Below are 22725 nucleotides of genomic sequence, written 5' to 3'. Positions count from 1 at the left end.
TTGGAAATGTTCCAGCTCTCGCATGGTACTTTACATACCAAAAACACCCACATTCACCATTTTCTTTGTCACATTTTCTTTGTCACATTTTCTGAAGGAAAAAGATACACTGAAAATATAGAAAGAAGCATGTAAGACAAGGTCATATTTAAAGCATAATCACAAAGAGAAGGGCAGTTGTAGGTCCTATAGCATCGGTTCTGATAACGTCCTGTAATTGTCCCTTATATCCCATTAGGAAGAAGGGACAGGAAAAGTTCATTTGTCTTCCGGGTAGTGACATCTATAATGCCAATTCTCAGAGTTGATGCATTTGGGCAGATCTTCAGTCCTGCATGGAGGGAAAGAAGCTTGTGAACACAGGTCAGGAGTGTGGTTTCAATACTAGCAACTGGTGTTTGTTTTACCATTTAAAGAAATTTAAAAAAATAAAAAAATAAATTATTTAGTAATTCAATAAATAATCTATGCCCACAGTATTCAAAATGGACAGCAATATAAGATACATGTGTAAAGTGGTAAAAAAAAAAAAAAAAAAAAAAAAGCCAGAACTGGACATTTTCCTATTTAAGTTTTCATGGAATTATCACCAGAGAAAGTAAACAGAGCCAAAATAATTGAGTTGGTCATGTCCTGGGTTTTAAGATTTTGAACTATGGAAAATGGAAATTTAACTCTAGGTCCTAGGATATGTAAAGGCTTCTTTGTGAACAAAGACCCTTCCAAGAATGGCATTTAAGTGTAAAACACTGTAGATATTAGAATACCAATCCAATGGACTCTACAGAAGATCTTTTTATCAGAATGTGAGGCAGAGAGTCATGAAAAAGAACCTTGAACCTTGACTCATGATAAATGCATGTGAGCAAAACTGCATTAATATATGGAGACAGATGAAGTGCTTATGTCCTTGCTTGTATCTCTTCAGAGTAAAAAGGTCAGACATTCTTCTTGGGCAGTTAAGAGGGGCTGATTCACGTAATCTCAATTGAGGTAGTACCAATTTCTAAATACTAAAATGATGCGGATCAGCAGGCTTCTGTATAGTGGGAAGTACAAGTGTGTCCTGAAATGGTTTATGGCATTCTGCATCCGTCAGAGGAGGATAATATTGCCTGTAGCAGACGTAGGCAAATGTCAGGCCAATCATGGATCCGACTAGTACATCTAAAAGAGAGGAGATAAAGTCTTCACTTAATCATATTAGACTCTTAAATCATGTTAAAATACCACACACTACTGGCATTCTGATACTTGGTAGGATTCTAGATCACTGCAATAAAGCAAGTATTCTCAATAAAGCAAGTCAGATCAATTTTTTTGTTGCCCAGTGCATATAAAAGTTATGCTAACACTATCTTGTGTCTGTTAAGTGCAACAGCACTGTCTAAAAAAAAAAAAGTATATACTTTATTGCTAAAAAATGCTATCACCTGAGCTTTCAGCAAGTCCTAATCACAAGTCACCGTAACAAATATAATGAAGAAGTTTGAAACATTGCAAGAGTTACCAAAATGTGATGCACAAACACAAGGTGAGCTAATGCTATTGGAAATACAGTGCCAGCCTGCTCAGTACAGGTTTGCCACAACCTTCCATTGGTGAGAGAGACAGCTCTCTGTTCAGTGCAGGATGATGGGGGACATCTGTATTGAGAACCTGGGCGTCCAGGTTACTCTACTTGTTTGGGTGCAGAAAACCTCAATTTCAGTGTTTTTTTTTAGGCTTTCTCTTATTTATTTATTTATGAATGATAGGCACACAGTGAGAGAGAGAGGGGGGCAGAGACAGGCAGAGGGAGAAGCAGGCTCCATGCACCGGCAGCCCGACGTGGGATTTGATCCCGGGTCTCCAGGATTGCGCCCTGGGCCAAAGGCAGGCGCTAAACCACTGCGCCACCCAGGGATTCCTTTTTAGGCTTTCTCAATTTTATCATATAGTTAACAGGATTATCATCAGGTTCTTTCCTTCCTAAACACCAAGTTAAAACACATCTTTAGTTAAATAACTATAATAAGCCTTTTTCCAAGTTTACGCAAGATTGAATTTTTTTTTAAACGATTTTATTTATTTGAGAGAGAGATCGTGAGCAGGGGGAAGAGGGAGCGGTGAATACCCTGCCGAGCAAGGAGCCCTACATGAGGCTCGATCCCAGGTACTTGGGATCATGACCTGAGCCAACGGCAGATGCTAAACCGACAGAGCCACCCAGGCACCGAGACTGAATTTTTAAAAATTCAACTAGCCAACATATAGTACATCATTAGTTTCAGATTTAGAGTTCAGTTTTTCATCAGTTGCATGTATAACACCCAGTGCTCATCACATCACGTGTCCCCCTTAATGCCCATCACCAAGTTACCCCATCCCCACCCACCTCCCACTAGGCTGAATTTTTAAAAACCTCAGAATAATAAAGTTTCATTTAATGCCATATTAACCCCTTTTTCACATTTTAAGAGTTCTAGAGGAAGCAATAAACTCTTAAGGAGTTGCCCGCCCCTCTTTGCAAAAAATTAGCTTATTCTTTAAAACAGGGCTCCTAGGGACTTCTGGGCCAATACTGTCAGCTTTTTTTGAATTATAGGTTTTCCATAAAGATACTGTTATTTGAATGTTTTACTATATATCATTCAACTTAAAATTTCTTTGGTTTATAATTTTATGATTTCTTGAATTTCACTTTAGTTTCTAACAAAAATCTCATGAAGTGAACTTGATTTTTTTATGGACTTGATTTTTATTTTAAGACAGTAAGTAAACTGACCTCTGAGGTTTGTTGTAAAAAATTTCTGAGAGAAAAAACCTTAAGGAGTTAATTCTGAACTTACACTGCTTCAGGATAATGGAAAAATTGGGACATTTCTCCTTAGGGATTTAAAAGGAAACTGTGTTTTCTCATCTTCCACATAGCTATACATACTCTTGGTTCAGAAACCCAGACCATCCCATACTCATTTGTTTAATCATTTAACAGATACAGTCCACGTCTCCTCTTTGCCGAACGCTAGGGATGAGATGGCAGGAGACACATGCAGACTTCCATGGCAGGAATACCTTGCTTACCTTGCCAGTGATGCTTATAGTCACAGGTGCGGGACAGCGCAATCACAGATGCAAGGAGGAGAGGCAACAGAACAGCACAGAGCCTCCAAGACTTGCCACGGCCTTGTGGGGTAAAGCAATGTAACTTGCCAGCCAGGTAGAAGGAAGCGAAGGCCAGACCAGCAAATGCAACTAGAAGAGGGAAAATCTGTAAGTATCTATCTTATAAAGGAACCTCCCTCATTCATCCGCAGATAAGTGGCTGGGGGCACGAATATGTTTTTTTTTTTAAAGATTCTTTAAAAATTTTTTATTTATTCATGATAGAGAGAGAGAGAGAGGCAGAGACACAGGCAGGGGGTGAATGAAGCAGGCTCCATGCAGGGAGCCTGATGTGGGACTCGATCCCGGGACTCCAGGATCACGCCCTGGGCCAAAGGCAAGCGCTAAACCGCTGAGCCACCCAGGGATCCCCATGAACATGTTTTATCCTCTTTTGGTAATGCTTCTGGTGTAGATCATCAATGAGGGAGGGGGAAACAAAAGGAAAAATGGACTTCACTGTGTGTCCCAAAGTTAATATTTGCCCTGGGAATAGTGTTTGGATACTAGCAATAGGACTTTGGGCAGGTAACTTCTTCTTGATGCCTTGGCTTCCTCATGTATAAATGGGAATCATAAAACTAATAGTATCCACCTCTTTGGGCTATTATGGTATCAAATGAGAAGAATCAAAAATGCTTTTCAAAGCACCTTCAATAAAGTTTAGTTCATATTTTTCTAACTAATTCCAGATTACAGGATCTAGGCAAATGATACAAGAATCATAAAATGTTCAAATCTCATGAAAGCAAACTCCTTCCTCTGTCCTTGAATATCTACCCTAATATTTGAGGCGCAGGCTTGTAAAATCTTGGGGTTATTAAAGAAGGGGGGATTGTTTCTAGATACAAGGATAAGAGTAGTGAGATGTCCCCATTCTCATAAGCGTCCTGGGTTAAATTCAGTGATCCCAAAAAAGCAGAGATGCTGAGTGCATGTGGCGTTCATACAGGAGGAATGTCCACTGGGGAAGCTCTTGCGCCCCTCGTTCACCACGTCCTTCTCCCCGGTGCACGTCAAGTCAGAATGGGCTTGCCCATCAGGGAAGCAGCGGTAGAAGAAGTCTGGGCGTGGCCTGAAAAAAAACCCAACATGGTCTCCACACAGATCACTTTAAAACTCCGGAAATTAGTTTCTGGTTGTCTCAGACACCGTAAACCTGTTCACGGTTGGTCAAACAGCGTCGCAGGCAAAATAATGAAACCGGATTGGATAGGCACGGTGGGAAGGGCGGCATTGCCAGGGCCCACGCTGAAACGGAGGGGGGCGGTGCAGCACAGAGTACTTCCAAGGGCACAGAGCAAGTCACGCTGCAGCCCCGGGGTGTTGGGGGCGGGGGGTGCTGCTGTGCTGGTCCGGGAGCAGGGAGGAATGCCGCTCGGGGCGGGGCCGCAGAGAGCCAGGCGTCACCCGGCACCCGCAGGCCAGCCACAGGGGAGGGAGGCAACGGGAAGCAAGCGAGAGGAGCAAGGTTAGACTGCAGGAGGGGAGCGGAGGAAGGGGCGCGATGCGGGCCATTAGCCGCCGGCAGACGGACCTGAGGGCCGAGGCGGGCACTGGTCACTTACCTGCCCACGATCAGTTTTACTGTGTTGGTAAAGACCCCGCTCAGGGCCAGGGCGAGGCTGGCAGCTGGAAAGCAAAGAAACGTGCTGAGGGTGGTTTCAGCCTATGGGGACTTGCGCTCGCCGCCTTAAGAGAGCGGCTTGGACTTTCCCAGACAGGGATGGGCAGGCCCCCCGCGCGCTGGAGCACCGGGAACTTCGGTCCAGAGTATCCAGTGCCTGCAGACACACCCGTGTGAACTCTGGTCCCAGGGCAGGCTTCTCTCTCGTGGGGACAGCGTGGGGACAGCGTGGGGACAGGGAAGAGAGGAGGACCCGAGGGACACAACTCAGCGGCCTCCGCGCGGTCGCACGCCCGTGGCCGGGCCCACCCGAGGAACACAAGCCCGGAGAGGGCCGCTTACCCAGGCAGGCCTGCCTGCTGTCTGTGGGGCCTGCCTTCCTGAGACATCTGGCCAGGAGGATCAGAGACAGCGGGGAGAGAAATGCAATGACCTGAACCGGAAAAGGGCAGAGGTTAACAGAGCCAAACCAACCCCCGCAATAAAGCCGCGGGGTTCGCGGTTACAGCAGCTCCCACAGGGCAGCAGCGGGGACGGGACCGCAGGAGGCTCGCGGCAGACCTAAGGACGCCCCCGACCCCCCGACCCCCGGTGCCTACGAGCGGCGGCGGCGTCTGCGCGTGAACTGGGCGCACTGGGCACGGCAGCGCCACCGGCCAGGATGTTCTAAGTGACCGGGCACCTCAGGCCACCCTGCGGGGCGGAGCTCACGAAACGGGTCTCTGGAGCCAAAATGGACATCTTGCTCTAAATTTGGACCTTAAAGCGCTGAGCACACCGTCCGAGGGAGCAGTCGGAACCCCCGCGGGCGTTCTCGAGCCGCAAGCTCAGCACTAGGGATCAAGGGGCCGAGGAAGGCTCGCTCTCCACGCACAAACAGGGGCTTGGTGGGGAAATACTCCGCTTCCACAAACGGATTCCGGTAAAGCCACATCTCCTCCGGCTGGATCCGCCTCTGGAAAGGCGGGAGGAGCTCCGTTACCCTGGAGGGGAGACACGTGCAGGGCGCGTCGGCTTGCTTCCTGGGCCCGCGGCGGCTCGGGGGGCTCCCCCGCTGGCCCCAGGCCTCGGCCGGGCTGCGGCGGCGCCCCGGGACCCGGGCCCGAGCGAGGGGCGCTTACAGGAAGGCCGCGAACAGGGCGAGCCGCACGCCCAGCTCGGCGCCGAGGGCCGCCGCCACCTTCCCCATCCTGCCGCTCGCTGCGGACGGACCGACGGACGCTGCGCTGACGTGGCAGCCGCGGAGCCGCGGCGGGACCCGAGGCGGTCCCCGGGAGGGCCGAGCCGGGGGGCCGGGCCTCTGCTCTGAGCGCCGGCTGGCGGCCGCCGCGGGAACTGCACCCGAGGAAGGCGGGGCCGCCGCCGCCCCTGCCCCGCCGCCGCCCCCGCCGCCGCCCCCGCCCCCGCCCCGTCCGGAGCACCCAGACGGCGAGCCGCCTCCCGCGGTCCAGCCGGGCAGCAGCGCACGTGGAGCCTGACGGAAGAACGAGATGCAGGTGACCCGCGTCCCTCCTCGCCGCCCGTCGCCCCGTCGCCCCTTCTCCGAGGCCCGCCCCCCCCCCCCCCCCCCGCCCGGCAAACACAACCAAACCGCACGCATTGGGCACCAAGTTTACTTGCAGCCTGCAGCATTTTGAAGGACCTCTCTGTGCTGCAGGCCCCACCAGCCGGGTGTGTGTGTGTGTGTGTGTGTACGTCTGGGTCATCCAGCCCTGCAACCGACGCCCTCCCTCCCATCATGACCTCTTGTCCAGGAGTTGTGGCAAGCAACTAACTACAGGCAATGAACAAGCCCACAGTTTAATTTGGAACATACAGGACAATTTATTGAAGTCAATCTCAAGCAAAATCTGAAGTCAGTGGAATGTCATTAAGAAGCTTTCCAAATTAATCCTCACGGAAGCAAAAAACACATCTGGATTTCAAAGTATTTGTAAAATAAAAAAAGGCAGTATCTCAGTAAATATAATATACAAAAATGTATGTTCCTACCAGCACACACAGTAGTAATTACAGGCAATCCTAAATACGCTGTAACTAGTCAACAATAAAGCTATCTATATACAGGTTAACCAAGCTTTACACGTTTCACACTATGCAGTAAAACATAGGCCAATCAACAAATCCCCAAAATATCATATATCTTGAAGTCTATGTGGCAACATCAAGTCATTATACAGTAATGCCCTAGTGGAACGCCCCCCAGGGAAAATGAACACTAATCCCTTAGTGTCAAAGAGCTTCTAGTCAAGTCACAGAAACTCAAAAGAGATTGACTTTAGTGAATATTGATGCTTTGTTATTAAAGACTCAAGTCTCAAGTGATTTAGGCAAAAAAACATTTCACAGGATCTACAAAGTTTATTACAGATAAACAAAGTACAGAAATAACCAATCTACAAAGGTCATTATAGATAAAGATCACAAGAAAAAGAAAACAATCTGTAGGTATCTGTGTTTGTTGTGCAATATCACAAGTGGTTACAAATGAATTTCTTGTATCAATTCCAATTATGCACACACCCTTGTATAGAAAAAAGGATCTTCTTAGCCAGTTGTAATCATTATTTAGCATCTTGGTCATGGGAGACAATGTGATTTTCTTTTTTTAACAGAGGGTATGTGATAGCACAAATGAGATAAAGAGCAATATTAATGACAACAGAGTAAAAAAGTAAATTTTATCCAGTCGACTCCTAACCTGACAAGAATACCTCATACATACCTCGTCTCGGTGGTCTGGTGGACGCCGTGGGCCATGTGCACACGTCGAGGTCTGTGGCAGGCAGGAGAGGGGAGCACTGGCACCTGGAGGGCTTTCTTGCCAATGAGCAGATGGAGAAGGTCACGGAAGAAAACTGAGGACTGAATACACGACTTTGGCAACTGTTCATCTTTTCCCTTTCTCTTACACGTAACTGACTCTCACAGGCCACTGAAGGGCAGGTCGCACTCCCCCCACCAGCCCCCTCACACGTAGGTGCCACAAGCACCTGACCTTGTCACTTAAGCAATGGACTGACGGAGAAAAGAAAGGAAATGGTTTCTGCAACACACAGATTACACCCCGCGGTTCAAGGAGCGTAACGTTAAGTGCAAATTTTTGTTTTTTTTCCCTACACAGGCATATATATTACAGGGGAAGAGGAGGTGTGTGGGGACAGGGCTGACAAAATGACAAAGTAGAGAACGCACAAAGGAAATACTCATGAACAAGCTGCTGGCAGTTCATGCAAGTCTCCTCCTCAGATGCGTCCAGGAAATCTGAGCTACGTGCCGGGCGCTCCCTCCCGTGGGCAGAGCCCTGCCCTCAACCCAAGTGAAAGAGGACAAGAGACGAGGCTGTTTTCAAAAATGGTATACAAACAATGCTCTCTACTTCACAAACTTAAGAACTGTAAAATAAGGGGAATCTGAAGAGTTTCAAGTACTTAAAAAACCTGAATTCGATGAGGCAGAGGTCTCAGTGTTAAAGTGACTACTTCGTACCTGCGGTGAACATCCCCCTCCCTCGCCCTGTGCCAACGTCCCTGCTCCCGCTGCCCGCCCCGGGGAGAGTTGGTGGGTTTCACTATATACAAATCTCCAACTTTTCAATATTCACGCACACACGGCAAAGCCGTCTAATTTTATCTGTTCCCTGCTTGCCTGAAAATGCAAGCGAGTCCTACTCTTGGTTTACAGACGACCGGGGACCGACTGTAGGTGGCCCTAGGCTGACGGAAATCGTTCCAAACGGTCACTTTGCGTCTGCGGCAGCTCGAAGCCCAGGTGGCTGGACACATCAGCCCTGGCAGAGTCATCATACCTCCCCTGACCGAAGTGCAGGGAATGTAGGCTCCCCAAGCCCACCTGTCCACTCCTCCTGGTGGGACCTGCAGCAGCACCTCCCCTTCAAGGTCAACACTAGAGGAAGAGCTTTGCACTTAAGAATGAATGGGAGGCCCGGCCTGGCCCGAAGCCGGAGTGCCCAGAGGGTTCGTTCCGCAGGGCTGCTCCCTGCCGTCCACACTGCAGCTCTGACCCTGACGGAAGCACAGACCGTATAATGAGGCCACAACAAAACCCAACTTCATGAGGCAGGAAAGAAACCTGCCTAACAGCCTGCCGTCTCTGAGAGTCCTTTCCATGATTCTCTCAGAATTTCAAAACATGATTTATAATCATGTTTCCAAAGATTATGTGGAAATGGCAGAAGGGAGCTGGAGCCACCCCTCCCATTATTATTATTTTTAGTTTAGTTTTTACGTATGTTCCTGACTTGAACACACTGATAGCTCCAAGGTTCAGTGATTCTAAAAGCCTATTCTACACCTTAGGCCAGATCAGTTTTGAGAATTAAGGTAGAGTAAGAACTTGTTAAAAATGAAAATAAAACCCACTTCCCTCCTGACTCTAGCCTTGATTAGATATTAAAGAAGTGAATCACTTCCTCCAGCTGCTTGGGCCTTCCAGGGAGGAAGGGCGGGCCACCCCCCTAGAGCTGGCTCTGGGCAGCCCTCCTCCTTGCAGTGCCAGCCGTGGGCCAGCCCCTTCATGCACCACACATGCCTGGAAGGCTGCCCAGGATTTCCTCTGTAGTTGTTACCGATCTGATTTCTGAAGTTTTATGCTGATTATCCAAAACTTTACATTCACTTCTTCCAAAGAATTAACACGAGGCTAAAAAAAAATATGAAACAAAACACCACCATTATCCCATGCTGCTTTAAGTCATTTCATTTTTGGACAAGAATCAAAACCAACTATTTATGCTCTGACCACATACAGATTTAAAAGTTAACAAATACCAACTATGGACTATGAGAGAGTAACACGTCTTCTGGATGATTTCGCTGAAGGGCAGCCGGGCACAGGGCATATATGCTATGCACACAGACAGCACAACTTTCCCCCTCCCTCGCTGCCTCCATAGCCTGTGACTTGAAAATACATAAACTAGGTAGGTGGTGACACCGTGGAGGTGTGAGGAGAGTTCCTGGGCTCCGGCAGGGCGAAAACCGCTGTTCGAACCATTGCAGAGCACTCAGGGACGAAGACTCCAGAGCTGTGGTTAGCTGTTTTGGTTTCTAATCTGATTTCTGAAATGGCAGAATGATCCTATCGGGTGCCCCCCAACCCCCCAAAAAAGATTAAAAAAAATCTCAGCAGAGCTGCTCTAGATACACAAACAAAATGTGACATGATGAAGAAGCTGCATAAAAATATTGAAACCTAAGATATTTTTAAGTATAGAGGATGTACCCTGGCTTACCATAGAAAAGTCATCGGATAGTAAAGATTATTCAGTCCAAAACAAGGAGATAAGATTTCATGTGGGTACGGTTTCAACAAGAGTTACATTTCAAATGTTAAAGGAAATCCTTCATGTTAGTTTTTAAAAAAGCAAACATTTATCTCATATATATATATACACACACACACATATATAAAATAAAGTCTTAGTATGATAAAACCTAGATTTTCTTAAATTATTTTTTAAAAGGCTATCAAACTATATAATTGCTCAAGAGCAAAGTCTAGTGTTTTGGTGAGCTGTGCTGCATGTTCGATTTGGTAACATGCATAGCGTTTTCCATTTTGCTCTTTCTCCTGGGATCATATTTAATCAAGATAATTCCTGGAGGCCCAGTAAGTTACCTCAGAATTAATTGCTGGAATCAGGCAAATGGCAGTTTAGGAGCTTAAGTAAAGGAACTGTAGTGTGGTGCTTTTTTGTTGTTGTTTTGTTTTATGTTTTTTTTTTTTTTTTTTACAAGAGAAAATCCAGTACAATTGCACATTTACATTAAAAAAGGAGAGGCACAACTTTTTTTCTTCCTTTTTCTAGAGAAGAACTCTAAATTAATAAGGAAAAAGGAACACACACAACACAACGGAAGGAATGTGGCCGAGCATCTACCCTCTCTACCTTCATAAGGTTCCTCGGTACTTCTTAAGGGAAAATAAATGCCACCAGGTACCAGCAATTGTAAGCAGTCAAAATTCACAGAGAAAGTTAACATCCATTCAAGCTAGCCCCAGACTTCTACTTAGTACAGTGCCACAACAAAGCCTGAAGTTACTAATTACTCATACAAGGAATACTGGAAAATACATATTCTTAAGCATTAAATGCAAGTGAATTTTGTGGGCAGACATCTTGGCACACTTGCATCTATGATATCCAAGCATCACAACCAACCATTTTTGCTAACACTGCTTCCTTGGGAACTCCCCTAAGTGCTTCCTCAGATGAAGTGTGTTTGTGTGGCTCTAATATACTCTGTAGAAGTGCTTCCCCTCCCTCCTGGGGGCAGTTTTAGTTAGTAGATAATACTAAATAGAAATTGTTTACATATGACCAAGGGATGCCCCTACCCCTTCCACCCCCCAAATGAGGAACTAAACCAAAAAGACTGACTCAGATACAACTTCAATTTGCTTGTGTCATTTTCACCAGGAAACCTGGCTGAATGGGCAGCCAGCTGGCAATGGGAATGTTTGATTAGGAGAGGGGAACAGAGACAGGACAGCCCCCGAGGTTGGACAAGGGGCTCCATTACACTGCATGGGGGATGGCAGTCGTTATGATCTAACTTTGGGTCTGGGCCTTTGTCTCCCTCTAGCTGCCTTTGTCCATGTGTCAGGGCAACAGGGATGACCATTCTAACTGCATTCACATCCACATAAACACGCTTCATCAAAAATGTTCAGTCAATGGAAAACATTTCAAACTCAGTTAGTGCACCCATTTCTGTTTTTCTCCAAAACCGAAAACCACATCATATACCTTTGTAGGTAAAATTATCACATCATAAAGCCCACCTAGGTTAAGACCACAGAGGTAAAATCCACTGAGGCATTTTGTTTTCAAGAGGCCAGATTCAGTACTCCCACAGAGCCCTTCTCTAGGATTATGAAAAACATTTGGAAGGGAAAGAGAAGTTAGCCTACCTACTGCTCAGCAAAGAGGTATATAAAGATCATCATAGCCTTTTCTAGAGGGCTTGCTCCAACTGCTACTTAAAACGCACACACACACGTACACTGAATAGACTATCTGAACTACACTTCTCCAAATTTTTAAAAAATGAAAATAAATAAAGGAATGAGGGCTACTTTTGCTTTTTACACCCAAGGAACACATCCTAGGCTTTAAATTAATCTCATTAACAAAATTTCTTTTCTCTTTGTTCTTATTTTAAAAGCGAAGACATCTCTTTTTCCAGCTGCAAAGGCATGGAAGTGTAATAAAAGGCAAGAGAAGACCAAGGGAATTTGGCCCACCATAAAAGAATCCCCAACCCAAGAAAACAGAAAAACAGATACCACCCACTGCTTCTGCTTGCACCCACTGGCTCCCCGTCGGCGCGTCAATAAGGCGGGGCGGGGGTGAAGGCTGTGCGCACTGCAGCAGCTCCTCTCCCACTAACGTGCCATCGAGTCCCTTGCTCCTTTTCCTTTTTTTTATCTCAATAAAAAGCAAAAAAAAAGAAATCACCGCCCATTTATTCTTTCAGTTCTTCTCCATGATCTTGTGATTCCAATTTGCATTTGATCTTGCTCCAGTACTCTGCAGACACAGGACATGCAGGGTCGTGCTCCGAGCAGCAGAGACGGCCTTCCAGAGCAGAGGGAACCAGGGCACCCTCCTCGTGATCTTTACAAAACGAGTGAGGGCAGAACTCACAGAAGGAGACCGCAGCACTGCTGCACTCCTCGCACTGATGCCACGGGCATTCCCACTTTCCTGGTGGGGGGGTTGGGGTAGGACAGGTAAAACAGCCCCGTTAGTGTCCGTCTTGACTACTCACGAGAAACCCAAGTTCCCACCGTCTGCTCTGATTGGAGACCGAATTTGATCAAACACCAAATTTCAGCCAAACTTACGTCTGAGCCTACTACTGAGTCTGGAGGTGCACAAGCACCCCAAACTCCACGCCATAGGGGCCCCTGCTCACCCACAAAAGCCAATGCTTACTGGCCCGCACCTAACCCCTAACTGCAGACAGATTCTTCACCAGCATACTTTTTGTCTGCTAGTGTTGGTGGTTCTACTCCACGTTATCCGTTCCATGGCTCCACGAAGGAGAGGGAAGTACATGCTAGGTTACACAGCGCTGTCAGCAAAGACCCACATCAAAGAAGGGGCCCCGAGAGGCTGGCTTACCATATGGTGGCTGAGTCAGGTTAAGGCATAAGAGGTGGTACGCTTTGGGACAGTCTTTTTTGTCACACATGACCAGCTCCCCACCATCTCCACATTGAAAACAGTAATCTTCATGCATCTGCTTTGGTTCTGCTTTGATTTTTCGCCTCTTCTGCTTTAACTTAGCATTTTTGGCCTTTTCTTCGGTCGTTGACACACATGTTGACTGGCAGGAAGAAGGATGAACACAATGTGTGAGACTCTACGTGGAAAGTGAGCTCCCAGAACCTGACACAATCACTTAAGTTCTCTTCAACTCTGTTGTTCAATTACCTAAATCCATCAGGACGACTTATCCCATGACAGTATTGTGCTAAAAATAAGGCTACATTTTCACTGACTTTTTTTTTTCCTTTTTTTTTTCACTGACTTTTGAATCAGGTGCTTTGTTTTTTCAATTGCAAGGATACTGAGATATAATTCACATACCATACAACTCACCATTTTCAAGTGGCTGATTCAGTGGTTTTTGGTATAGTGTGAATTTTAAAGAAGATTCTGAACAGATGTTGATCACTTCAGATTCAATCAGAAATACAAACACATCTTCCGAACCTGACAGATCTTACTTAAGATTTGCTTCATTGGAAAGTCAGAGCATCTACACTCTGGTTAACATGACAGCCGTCCCATGAAGTGAACCAGGGCCCCATTTGTTCACCGGCCTTTTCCTGAGATGGTCCCACACTTCCAACAGCCCCACTCCTGACTCCCCACCAGCCTGGGGTGCTCCCTGCCCACCAACTGACCTTTGGCCGCACCCCCAGAAAGCCGCTACAGTTTTCTGCTCCACAGTGGCACTCTGTTCGGCCGTTGCCCAGACAATCCAGGTTATAATTAAATGTTAACTCCATCCCTACAATGGGAGACAAAATTATTCATACTCAAGTCCCAGGGAAGAAAAATGCTGTCAGACACACTCTCCTACTGGCAAAAGAGACCTAATTCTGACCTGAAGGCCTTGCTGCAAACTGAGGTGGGCCAGGGGAAACAACAGAGGAAAAAATCCCCAGCCACCAAGAATTACGGCCAAAACACTCTGTAAAAGTTGTCACAGCCTTCTTACTGAAGTGGTCAAAAATTATGTAATGGAGACTAAGAATCTGAAATCTGTGCTAAAAAACAAAACAAAACAAAAAACAAAACAAAAAAAAATGGGTTCTGGTCTAGCTTGCTTTTCTAAAGCTAATTTACACGAATTTTTTTAAAGATTTTATTTATTTATTCATAGAGACAGAGAGAGAGAGAGAGAGAGAGAGAGAGAGAGAGGCAGAGACACAGGCAGAGGGAGAAGCAGGCCCCATCCAGGGAGCCTGACGTGGGACTCGATCCAGGATCTCCAGGATCACGCCCTGGGCTGCAGGCGGCGCTAAACCGCTGCGCCACTGGGGTTGCCCTAATTTATACGAATTTCTGAACCAACAGTAGGCCCACGGAATCATGGTGACTGTGCAGCTCCAGTAATTCATGATTTAGAGTACGCTCTGCAGAGAGTTCACAGCGCAGATTCACTGTTTACACTGAAGACCCAAGGATTCGAACTGGGAGGCCCAAGCTTGCTTCTGGCTGATCCTGAACAGCCTGCAACAAGTTCCAGGACTGCAGTTGAACCTCACTGAGCTACATCTCTTCCCTTTTTACCCATTTCCCTACCAACCTGGCAGAGAAGAAACTAAGTGCCACTGGTAAGATGCTGGATGGCTGAGGAAACATGGAAGCAATAACTGGCTTCGGAAGCTTTTTGTGCCTAATTTGAAACAGATCTTTCAACTAAAAAAAACCCAAACAAACAGAAATCCCCACAAACAAACCAAGAAACCAGCTGATGTTAACACAGTATGTTAATACTTTAAGTAGAAAACAAAAGCTTAAACATCTGGTTATATTGTGCAGACAGCAATAATTTGGAGAGGTCCTTCAGGAGGGTCCCGGACATACAGGATTCTGGAACATCCTCCCCGAAACAAAGGCTCTTACAAAACTCCCTTTTGCAGGACATGGATTTTCACTTTTTAATGGCAGGTAACAATTCCAAATATAATCCTATCTTATTTGAATAAATACTTGAGCATGGAACCTTGAAGAATATCCTGTGCAGGGGAGGGGGGAGCAAGTAGCTTTTTTACCTGCAGGAATATCACAAAGGGCAAACAGTCCAACTCGAATATCTCCATTCACTGTCCACTTTTGTGTTTCACAGTTTGGATTACAACTGTGGTTCATGAAGCGAGAGTAATTTCCTTTGGGGCCAGCATCAATTATACGGTCCTTCAGAAAAAAAAGAAATGAAAGGTACCCTTGACATGAAACTAAGTAAGAGCTTATCTCAGATACATCCAACTCTGTTGAGGGCCACAAGCAACAAACAGTGTTTCGCTACACAACTCCCACAATGCATGCTCTGCTCTCCGGGCTGGTGATTGAGTTCTCTATCTTATTTGATGAGCTTCAAGTCAAAGCAACTGAGATAAAATGCAATTTAGGTGTTTTTTTTTTTTTTTTTTTTTTAAGTTTGTCTCTACACATAGCCCACAGAATACTACTACTTAGAAGATGAACTGATCACAGGTGATGCCAGAGCGTGGAGTTCAGCCAGGCACTTGGGCTGGGAACCACGGTGCTCTGCCATCAGCCCTCCTTTCCTGCTCTGTACAAGCAGCGAAACTAGTATGGGAGTAAATGGAAAAGAGCGTAGGCCATAAAGAGAGACAAGGAAATATGTACGGCTTTCCTCTGGGTGAAGATTTGGACCTTTGATTGATGGAAGGGCTCTAGCGTAGAACATACTCTCCAGGAAGTCACCTGTTCCTTCCATTTTACTTATACTGATGTTCAGGACACAGTAAAAGGTTCACCATTTTGGCGGCCCCTGAATGCAAGTTCCGGTCATCTCAATGAGCCCTGGAAGACAGAGCCTCCCAAATGTCATCAAGATGGCTGGAGGGGCCCCTGACAGTGAGGAGTAGATCTAAAGGGCTATTCAGCTATCAGAAATAAATGGCATTTTCTGTTTATTAAATTGATGTTCATGAAAGTTATAAAACTGTTAAACAATGCATATCAGTTCAAATAAACTTCTTGTAAGTGATTTCTAGTTCTTACTTATAATGATATTCTCTCAGTTTCGGGGAGAGCCTGGACCACGAGACATGGCTACTAGTCCTGGCCTTCACCAGACTGTGACAAGCTATCCAACAGACTGCTTGTCAGGGCTGGACCTCAGTCTCTTGTCCTCTGCAAGTCAGAGGACTGCTAAAGAAATGACACAAGGTAACAGATACATCAGACGTGTAGCAAATGGGACTTAGGAGCATACACAATGAATTGAGTAGTTTTACTGTCATTCTGCTTAGGACTACATCCATTTGTCCTAACTCAGACACAAAGTTCCAGTACACAGAAAAATTCAGTTAGAATTTTGGCTAAACCATAATTTTGTGGTGCTTTCTAACTTGAGAAACCGAGGGCCAGGTCTTTCAGTGACTAAGAAGAGCTGAGACGGAAAGCCCCGTGTGTCTGCCCTGTTCCTGGCCATCTGTCCACTCACAGCGCTGTCTCATATGCCATGTGCAAGGTTTCAATAATTAGCCTTTGTGTACTGTGCAATAATCACCACATTATAAGAACTATCATACTGGCTACTGCAAAGTGTTCTCATTCTCCTGAAAAAAACAATCAAATTAGAGGAAACTGCATTTAAGACCATGACACAAAAACCAAAAATCCTTTTTTCTTACAAAATAAAATCAATTTTACCTTGGTAACAGTTAACATATAAAAATTAGTTACACTGTTCTCGTGGGCTCGCTTGATTCGCAATCTGCATTCTTCTTCATCAATTAATTCACCAACATATTCATTTACAAATTCGCCCTGCAGAGAAGCATGCAATATGTAAATATAAGACAATGTACTCTCTTTGAAAGCATTCTTTAACACTATGTATGTAATCCAAGAGAAGTAACCAAAAAGAATCCTGGAAATCTAACTTTAACACTAGAAACAAATAGTAGTTGCCATTCACTGGCATTCAGGTAGCGAGTTTTCTGCTAGCAGTGTCTCACAAGGTGATAACTGGTCTTTTCTTGCTGACAATATGTTTTTTTTTTTTTTTTTTGACAATATGATTTTATAGTCCAAGTGACATAATTATAGGAGCTGGAGAGATGGCTAACTCAAGTCTTTGAGGCTGTCTTACAACAGACTTTTACTAAGTTTGCAGCTGTGGAGTTGATGCCTATTAAAGAGCTCAATCTGAAACAAATGAATTCATTAAAAAAAAATTTATTCTAGAGTAATTCTACATATTCACAGGAGGTTGCAAAAATAGTACAGAGAGGATCTGTGTATTCATCACCTACTAATCCCCGATGGCAACATGCTAGAGAGCTATAGTACTATATTAAAACTAGAGAGCTGACACTGGTACAGTCTACAGATCTTATTCAGATTGCATCAACGTTGTGTGTGTGTGTTAGTTCTATGGAATTTGGTCAGTTGTAGAATCAACTGTGTAACCACCACTACAGTTGAGATACAGAAGCATTCCAGCACCACACAGACCCCTTGTACAGTTCTTTATAATCACACCCATCCTTCTTCTCTCCCTTAACCCATCCCATCACTAACTTGTTCTCCATCGGCATTATTTTGTCATCTTGAGGATGTTCTATAAATGAAAGTATACAGTATGTAATCTTTTGAGGTTGGCAAATTCTCTTAATTCTCTTGAGATCTGTCTGATTTGTTATGTGTCAATAGTTAAATCTGTTTTTTCCTGCTGAGTACTTGTTCACACTATGGATGTACTGTGGTTTAGCCTTTCACCCTACTGAGGAATGTCTGAATTGTTTTCATATTTTGGCTATTACAAATGAAGCTGTTGTGAACATTCCGGTAAAAGTTTTTATGCAGACATAGGTTTTCATTTTTGTGGGATAAATGGCCAGGAGTACAATTTGTTGGGTCAAATGGTGAGTTTGAGTTAATTTTTTAAGAAACTATTTTCCAGAGTATATGCACCATTTTGCATCCCCACCATACTTTCCCACTGTAGGAGAGACCCAGTTTCTCCACATTCTTGCCAGTAGCTGGTATTGCCAACTAGTTTTCATACTGCTGTTCTCATAGGTGTGTGGTGATTAGCTTCTTCTATTTATTTATTTCTTAAAGATTTGAAAGAGAGAAAAAAAGAGTGCACATGCAGGGGTGGGGGGTAGAAGGAGAGAGAGAGAGAGAATCCCAAGCAAGACTCCCTGTGGAGCATGGAGCCCAACACGGGGCTCAAATCTCAAAATGTCCAGATCAGGATCTTAACCGACAGCACCACTGGGGCGCCCCATAAATAGCTTCTTTTAAAATGAGGGTAAATACTCTATATTCAACATCTTAATATCTGGTATTTATAAATGCAGAGTCCATTAACCCTTTTACCTTGAAAACATGGCTGACTCAATCTAGGACAAGAGCATTATCTATAGAATTTTTCAGTCTTCTAGGAAAAGAAATGTCTTGGGCAACAAAAATTTGTTTATTGTTTCACCAGACCTGTTCTTCCTCCCACCTGACCTCCTCCACCACACAAATTTTTACTAGCCCTCCACATGGTTCTTCGAATCACAGAACTGATAGTAAATACCAGTAATCTAAAGAGAAGTACCGTATATTCTGATTTGGGCAAATCATTAAGAACATAGGCCAACGCTCTTATGAATACTTAATCTTTTTCTATTGATAAAAACAAAAGACTGTCATTTCTGAAAATAAGAAAAAAGTTACGGGGCCACATTGGAAGGAACCCACCTAACGTTCCCGGGCAACCCCGGGACTAACCCCCTTCCCTTGGCTGTTAGTGAGGTCAGTGGGCTCTGAGTCAGCCGCAAGGAGCTACACACTTGTTTCCACTGGGGAATGGTCGCCCCAGAAGTTCACCTCTGGCTTTTACTCCCTCCTATTTTACTGACCATACAAGCTATGACAAAGAATTAGGTTAGAAAAAGAAATACACAAATAAAAGAAAAAAATGGGTTTCATTGGTAACTGCAATACTATAACAGAACAGTTTATTTTCTCTGCTTTTTCCTTCCAGTTCTGTCTCACGAATGACAGAGGATGGTCTGCACACTGGTGTGCCATGCACTGTCACCTTCCCAGGCCTTTCCTCCATCAGCTGGGACATAGCTGATGAACAACTCGCACCATCATGTGGGACCATCACCTTCACTGGTAGACTTCCTCGCCGCCCCCCCGGCCCCGCCCCGGTGTTACTATACTTATTTAACACCAGGTTAAATCCATAGAGCAGAACTGCAACCAAATAGGCTGTATGTCATCTTTTCCACATCCTGGGATTCAAGGTAAGATTTCACTTGAAGAAATGGTTCTGTGTCTGTAAAAGCCTGAGTATCATGTCTTATGGCTTATATTTACTGTTCTATGAAAATGAGCCAATACAGGAAAGTTAAAGTGCTGATATCAAACAGAAGAGTGCAAGTCTCATACATTTGATACCATGGTAAATAAATATTCCTAGCTATTTTGTAAAAGAAATATTTCATATGTCCTAAAGGTGACAAACTTCAGCTTCAAAGAGTTGCTAACTGGACTTAAAGCCATTAACTGTGGGGTGCCTGGCTGGCTCAGTCAGTAGAGCATGGGACTTTTGATTTCGGGGTTGAGAGTTTGAGCCCCACACTGGGTGGAGAGATCACTTAAAAAAATAAAATCTTCAAATAAAACCCCCCCAAAAAATAAAAACAAAAATACCAATTAACTGTGAATTCAATTGTCAACAAAAATAACCAAGAAAAACGTTTTAAAATGCTAGAAATCTGTCCTTAAGGACTACAGCAAAAAAAGGAGGGTGTAATTCAGCATTTAATATATATTTTAAAAATTTTTTATAAGTTTCTTTTTTGGTTCTGGCACACATTTTCAGGAATCTGTTACGTGTGAAAAGAAGAGAACTGGCTGTGGACAATCAATTTCATATTTGGCTCCTGTCCCCTCAATGTACCAAAAATCTTTTCCATGTTGCTACTAAGTCTTTATGATTTTGCATTTCAGGAATATATACTTAAAACTATTTTGTAAGAGACCAACTGTTTTACATTAGCAATTTCTTAAGAGCTAATGGGCAGAACATCCTGGCTATACTTTCTTTTCTCTTGATTGTATCAATTAATAAATTAGAATACATTTTATTTTTATTTTTTTATTTTTATTTTTAGAATACATTTTAAAATAAATGCAATTACTATTAAAAGATGTTAACATGATATTAAGCTGGATAGATTTCAGGATAGTCCCTAAAACTCCCATGAAGTCAGAGGCAAAAATTTGTATACGTGATATGCATGGCATTAAAATAACATCAAAAATGTTACACTCTAGGGGCACCTGGCTGGCTCAGTTGGAAGTGATCTCGGGATCATGAGTTTGAGCCCCACGAAACAAAAAACACCTGAAGCTCTCAGACCTACAAGTGCAAAGAGTAGAATTCTGCCAACAGCCATGTAATCTGGAAAGTGGATCATCCTTCTCCACTTAAGGCACAAGAATGAGAATCTAGCCCTGGGCAACATCTCAACTGAAACCTTGTGAGACCCTAAGTAGAGGGCTCAGCCATGCAGTGCCTGTCTCCTGACCCCCAGAAATTGTGAGAAAATAAAATGTGTGTCACATTTTAAGTTCCTAAATTTGTAGTATTATTGTTAAGCAGCAACAGAAAATGAGCACACCAGGTCAGGTCAAGTCACTTCCCACTAAAATCTTCCAGAAGCCTCACTCCTGTGGCCTCTAAGGCTGCATGAGATCTAGCCCCCACCCCTTCCCTCTCCTACCTACCCACCATCTCTGTCTCCTCCTCCTCCTCCAGGTGTCCTGGCTCTCCTCCTTTCCTGGAGCATGCTAAAGCTCTGTCCTTGCTTCCTCTTCAGTCTGAAATGTTATGCTCCCTTACATACCTGCATGGTTTTCTCCCTCATGTTCATGTCAAATGGCAACTCTTCAGCCCTCCTCAACCAAGCAGTTTAAAATAACAATCCCTGTCACCAGCCGTCCCCTTTGATCACATTATTGTTCTTTGCACCATTTTAGTGGTATTCAACATTATATACCTGTTTATTGTCTGTCTCTAGCAGACTCACAAAGGTGTCTTGTTTAACACTGTTTTTCCAAATGCCCAGAGTAGTACCTGGCACACAAAGGCAACTTCACAAACACGTGCTTAAAGACTGAGTTTTACCTTAAGCAATCTAACCTATAGAAATGGATGCCTGGGGGATCCCTGGGTGGCGCAGCGGTTTAGCGCCTGCCTTTGGCCCAAGGCACGATCCTGGAGACCCAGGATCGAATCCCACATCGGGCTCCCGGTGCATGGAGCCTACTTCTCCCTCTGCCTATGTCTCTGCCTCTCTGTCTCTCTCTCTGTGTGACTATCATAAATAAATAAAAATTAAAAAAAAAAAAGAAGAAGAAATGGATGCCTGGAGGGGAGCCCAGCTGGCTCAGTCAGTTAAGCATCTGCCTTTGGCTCAGGTCATGATCTCAGGGTCCTGGGATGGGCTGCACGGGGCTCCCTGCTCAGCATGGAGTCTGCTTCTCCCTCTCCTGCCTCTTGTCCTGCTCCTGTTCTCTCTTTCTCAAATAAATGAAATTTAAAAAAAAAAAAAATGCATGCATGAAGATAGATGACCAAGAATGTTCATTACAGAATTAAATATATATGTAAATTTATTAGAAAATAGGTGAAATAAGTTATGGTACATTTTACTATAGGATACAATAGGACTGTTACAAAGAATGAGGAGGAATCTATGTATTGTCATGAAGGTGTATTTATGATATATGAAGTGGGACAAAATAATATGTATCATATTTATGTTTTTAAAAACCCTATAAGTATTGAATTTCAGAATATGTATTTAAATACACATTTACATTTATAACTGTGTAGAAAAAGCTATGAAAGGCTACATGATACCCTCTTAACAATGGTCATCCTTGGTGAGGAGACCCCGGACTGAAGAAATGAGGAATTTTACTCTTTATTATCTTTTTTTGTATTGTTTGATTCTCTTTCCTACATTATATGGTACTTTTTAATTGCAAAGGTGATTTTTATTTTATTTTATTTTTTTTTACAGGTGCAAAAATGTCAAGAATAGCTTTAAATGCCCACCAGACCTACCTTCCCTCAGTGAAAGCCTCTCTGTGGGCACTAGGTAACCAGGGGGAAGGGTGGGAGTGCGCGTGGGCTGGGGACCTGGTTTTAAAATGCACACTGTTCAGGCCTGTCCCACATATTTCACTAAGACACTGTTTTTGGTAAGGATCCCAGGAGATTCCCAGGATCTCTGAAGTTTGAGGGCCACTGTTTAAACAGTAGGATTTTCATTTTTCTTTGAGGTATTCGCATTAAAAATTTTTTCTACAAAGAGACTGCTTGGAGAAACTGCTTCAAAGTATAAGAATGGGGATCCCTGGGTGGCGCAGCGGTTTGGCGCCTGCCTTTGGCCCAGGGCGCGATCCTGGAGACCCAGGATCGAATCCCACATCGGGCTCCCGGTGCATTGAGCCTGCTTCTCCCTCTGCCTGTGTCTCTGCCTCTCTCTCTTTCTCTCTCTGTGACTATCATAAATAAATAAAAATTAAAAAAAAAAAAAAAAACAAAGTATAAGAATGCAGATAATTTATAAGTGTCAAAGACTTCAACTTTTGCCAGTTGCTTTTGCATATATAATATAATTTGAGACTGGCA

At 44.3% G+C, this 22725-nt stretch overlaps 2 protein-coding genes across 9 annotated transcripts in view; both read right to left on the bottom strand.

The window, feature by feature from the left end:
• Positions 1 to 59: 59 nt before the first annotated feature.
• PLPP5 (phospholipid phosphatase 5) lies at positions 60 to 6041 on the bottom strand. Of its 4 annotated transcripts, none has more exons than XM_038560077.1 (8): positions 5896 to 6041; positions 5553 to 5757; positions 5117 to 5207; positions 4716 to 4779; positions 4098 to 4222; positions 3067 to 3237; positions 1001 to 1167; positions 60 to 331 (listed from the first exon to the last, which is right to left on the bottom strand). In XM_038560077.1, exons 1-7 carry the CDS (start codon positions 5961 to 5963, stop codon positions 1007 to 1009), a joined length of 885 nt encoding a protein of 294 aa, XP_038416005.1. In that variant the 5' UTR covers positions 5964 to 6041; the 3' UTR covers positions 60 to 331; positions 1001 to 1006. The 4 variants fall into 4 exon arrangements, with proteins under 4 accessions (XP_038416005.1, XP_038416006.1, XP_038416004.1 ...); XM_038560078.1 differs by having other exon boundaries at positions 1116 to 1167; XM_038560076.1 differs by having other exon boundaries at positions 60 to 1167.
• A 532-nt stretch (positions 6042 to 6573) lies between these two features.
• Positions 6574 to 22725, bottom strand: part of NSD3 (nuclear receptor binding SET domain protein 3) — a 123973-nt gene continuing 107821 nt past the window's right edge. For 3 of the 5 annotated variants that reach the window (XM_038560048.1, XM_038560047.1, XM_038560051.1), the window contains 5 exons: positions 16722 to 16838; positions 15092 to 15233; positions 13715 to 13821; positions 12927 to 13131; positions 6574 to 12506 (listed from right to left, as the gene is read on the bottom strand). In XM_038560048.1, coding sequence (XP_038415976.1) covers positions 12265 to 12506; positions 12927 to 13131; positions 13715 to 13821; positions 15092 to 15233; positions 16722 to 16838 — 813 coding nt within the window. In that variant the 3' untranslated portion in view covers positions 6574 to 12264. The remainder of the gene's footprint in view (positions 12507 to 12926; positions 13132 to 13714; positions 13822 to 15091; positions 15234 to 16721; positions 16839 to 22725) is intronic. The other 2 variants (XM_038560049.1, XM_038560050.1) reach the window with 2 other exon arrangements.

The sequence above is a fragment of the Canis lupus genome, chromosome 16 (genome assembly GCF_011100685.1).
Source record: "Canis lupus familiaris isolate Mischka breed German Shepherd chromosome 16, alternate assembly UU_Cfam_GSD_1.0, whole genome shotgun sequence".
In the NCBI taxonomy this organism is placed as follows: Eukaryota; Metazoa; Chordata; class Mammalia; order Carnivora; family Canidae; genus Canis; species Canis lupus.
Note: the sequence above shows the minus strand (reverse complement) of the source record. Positions and strands in the feature narration are given on the sequence as shown.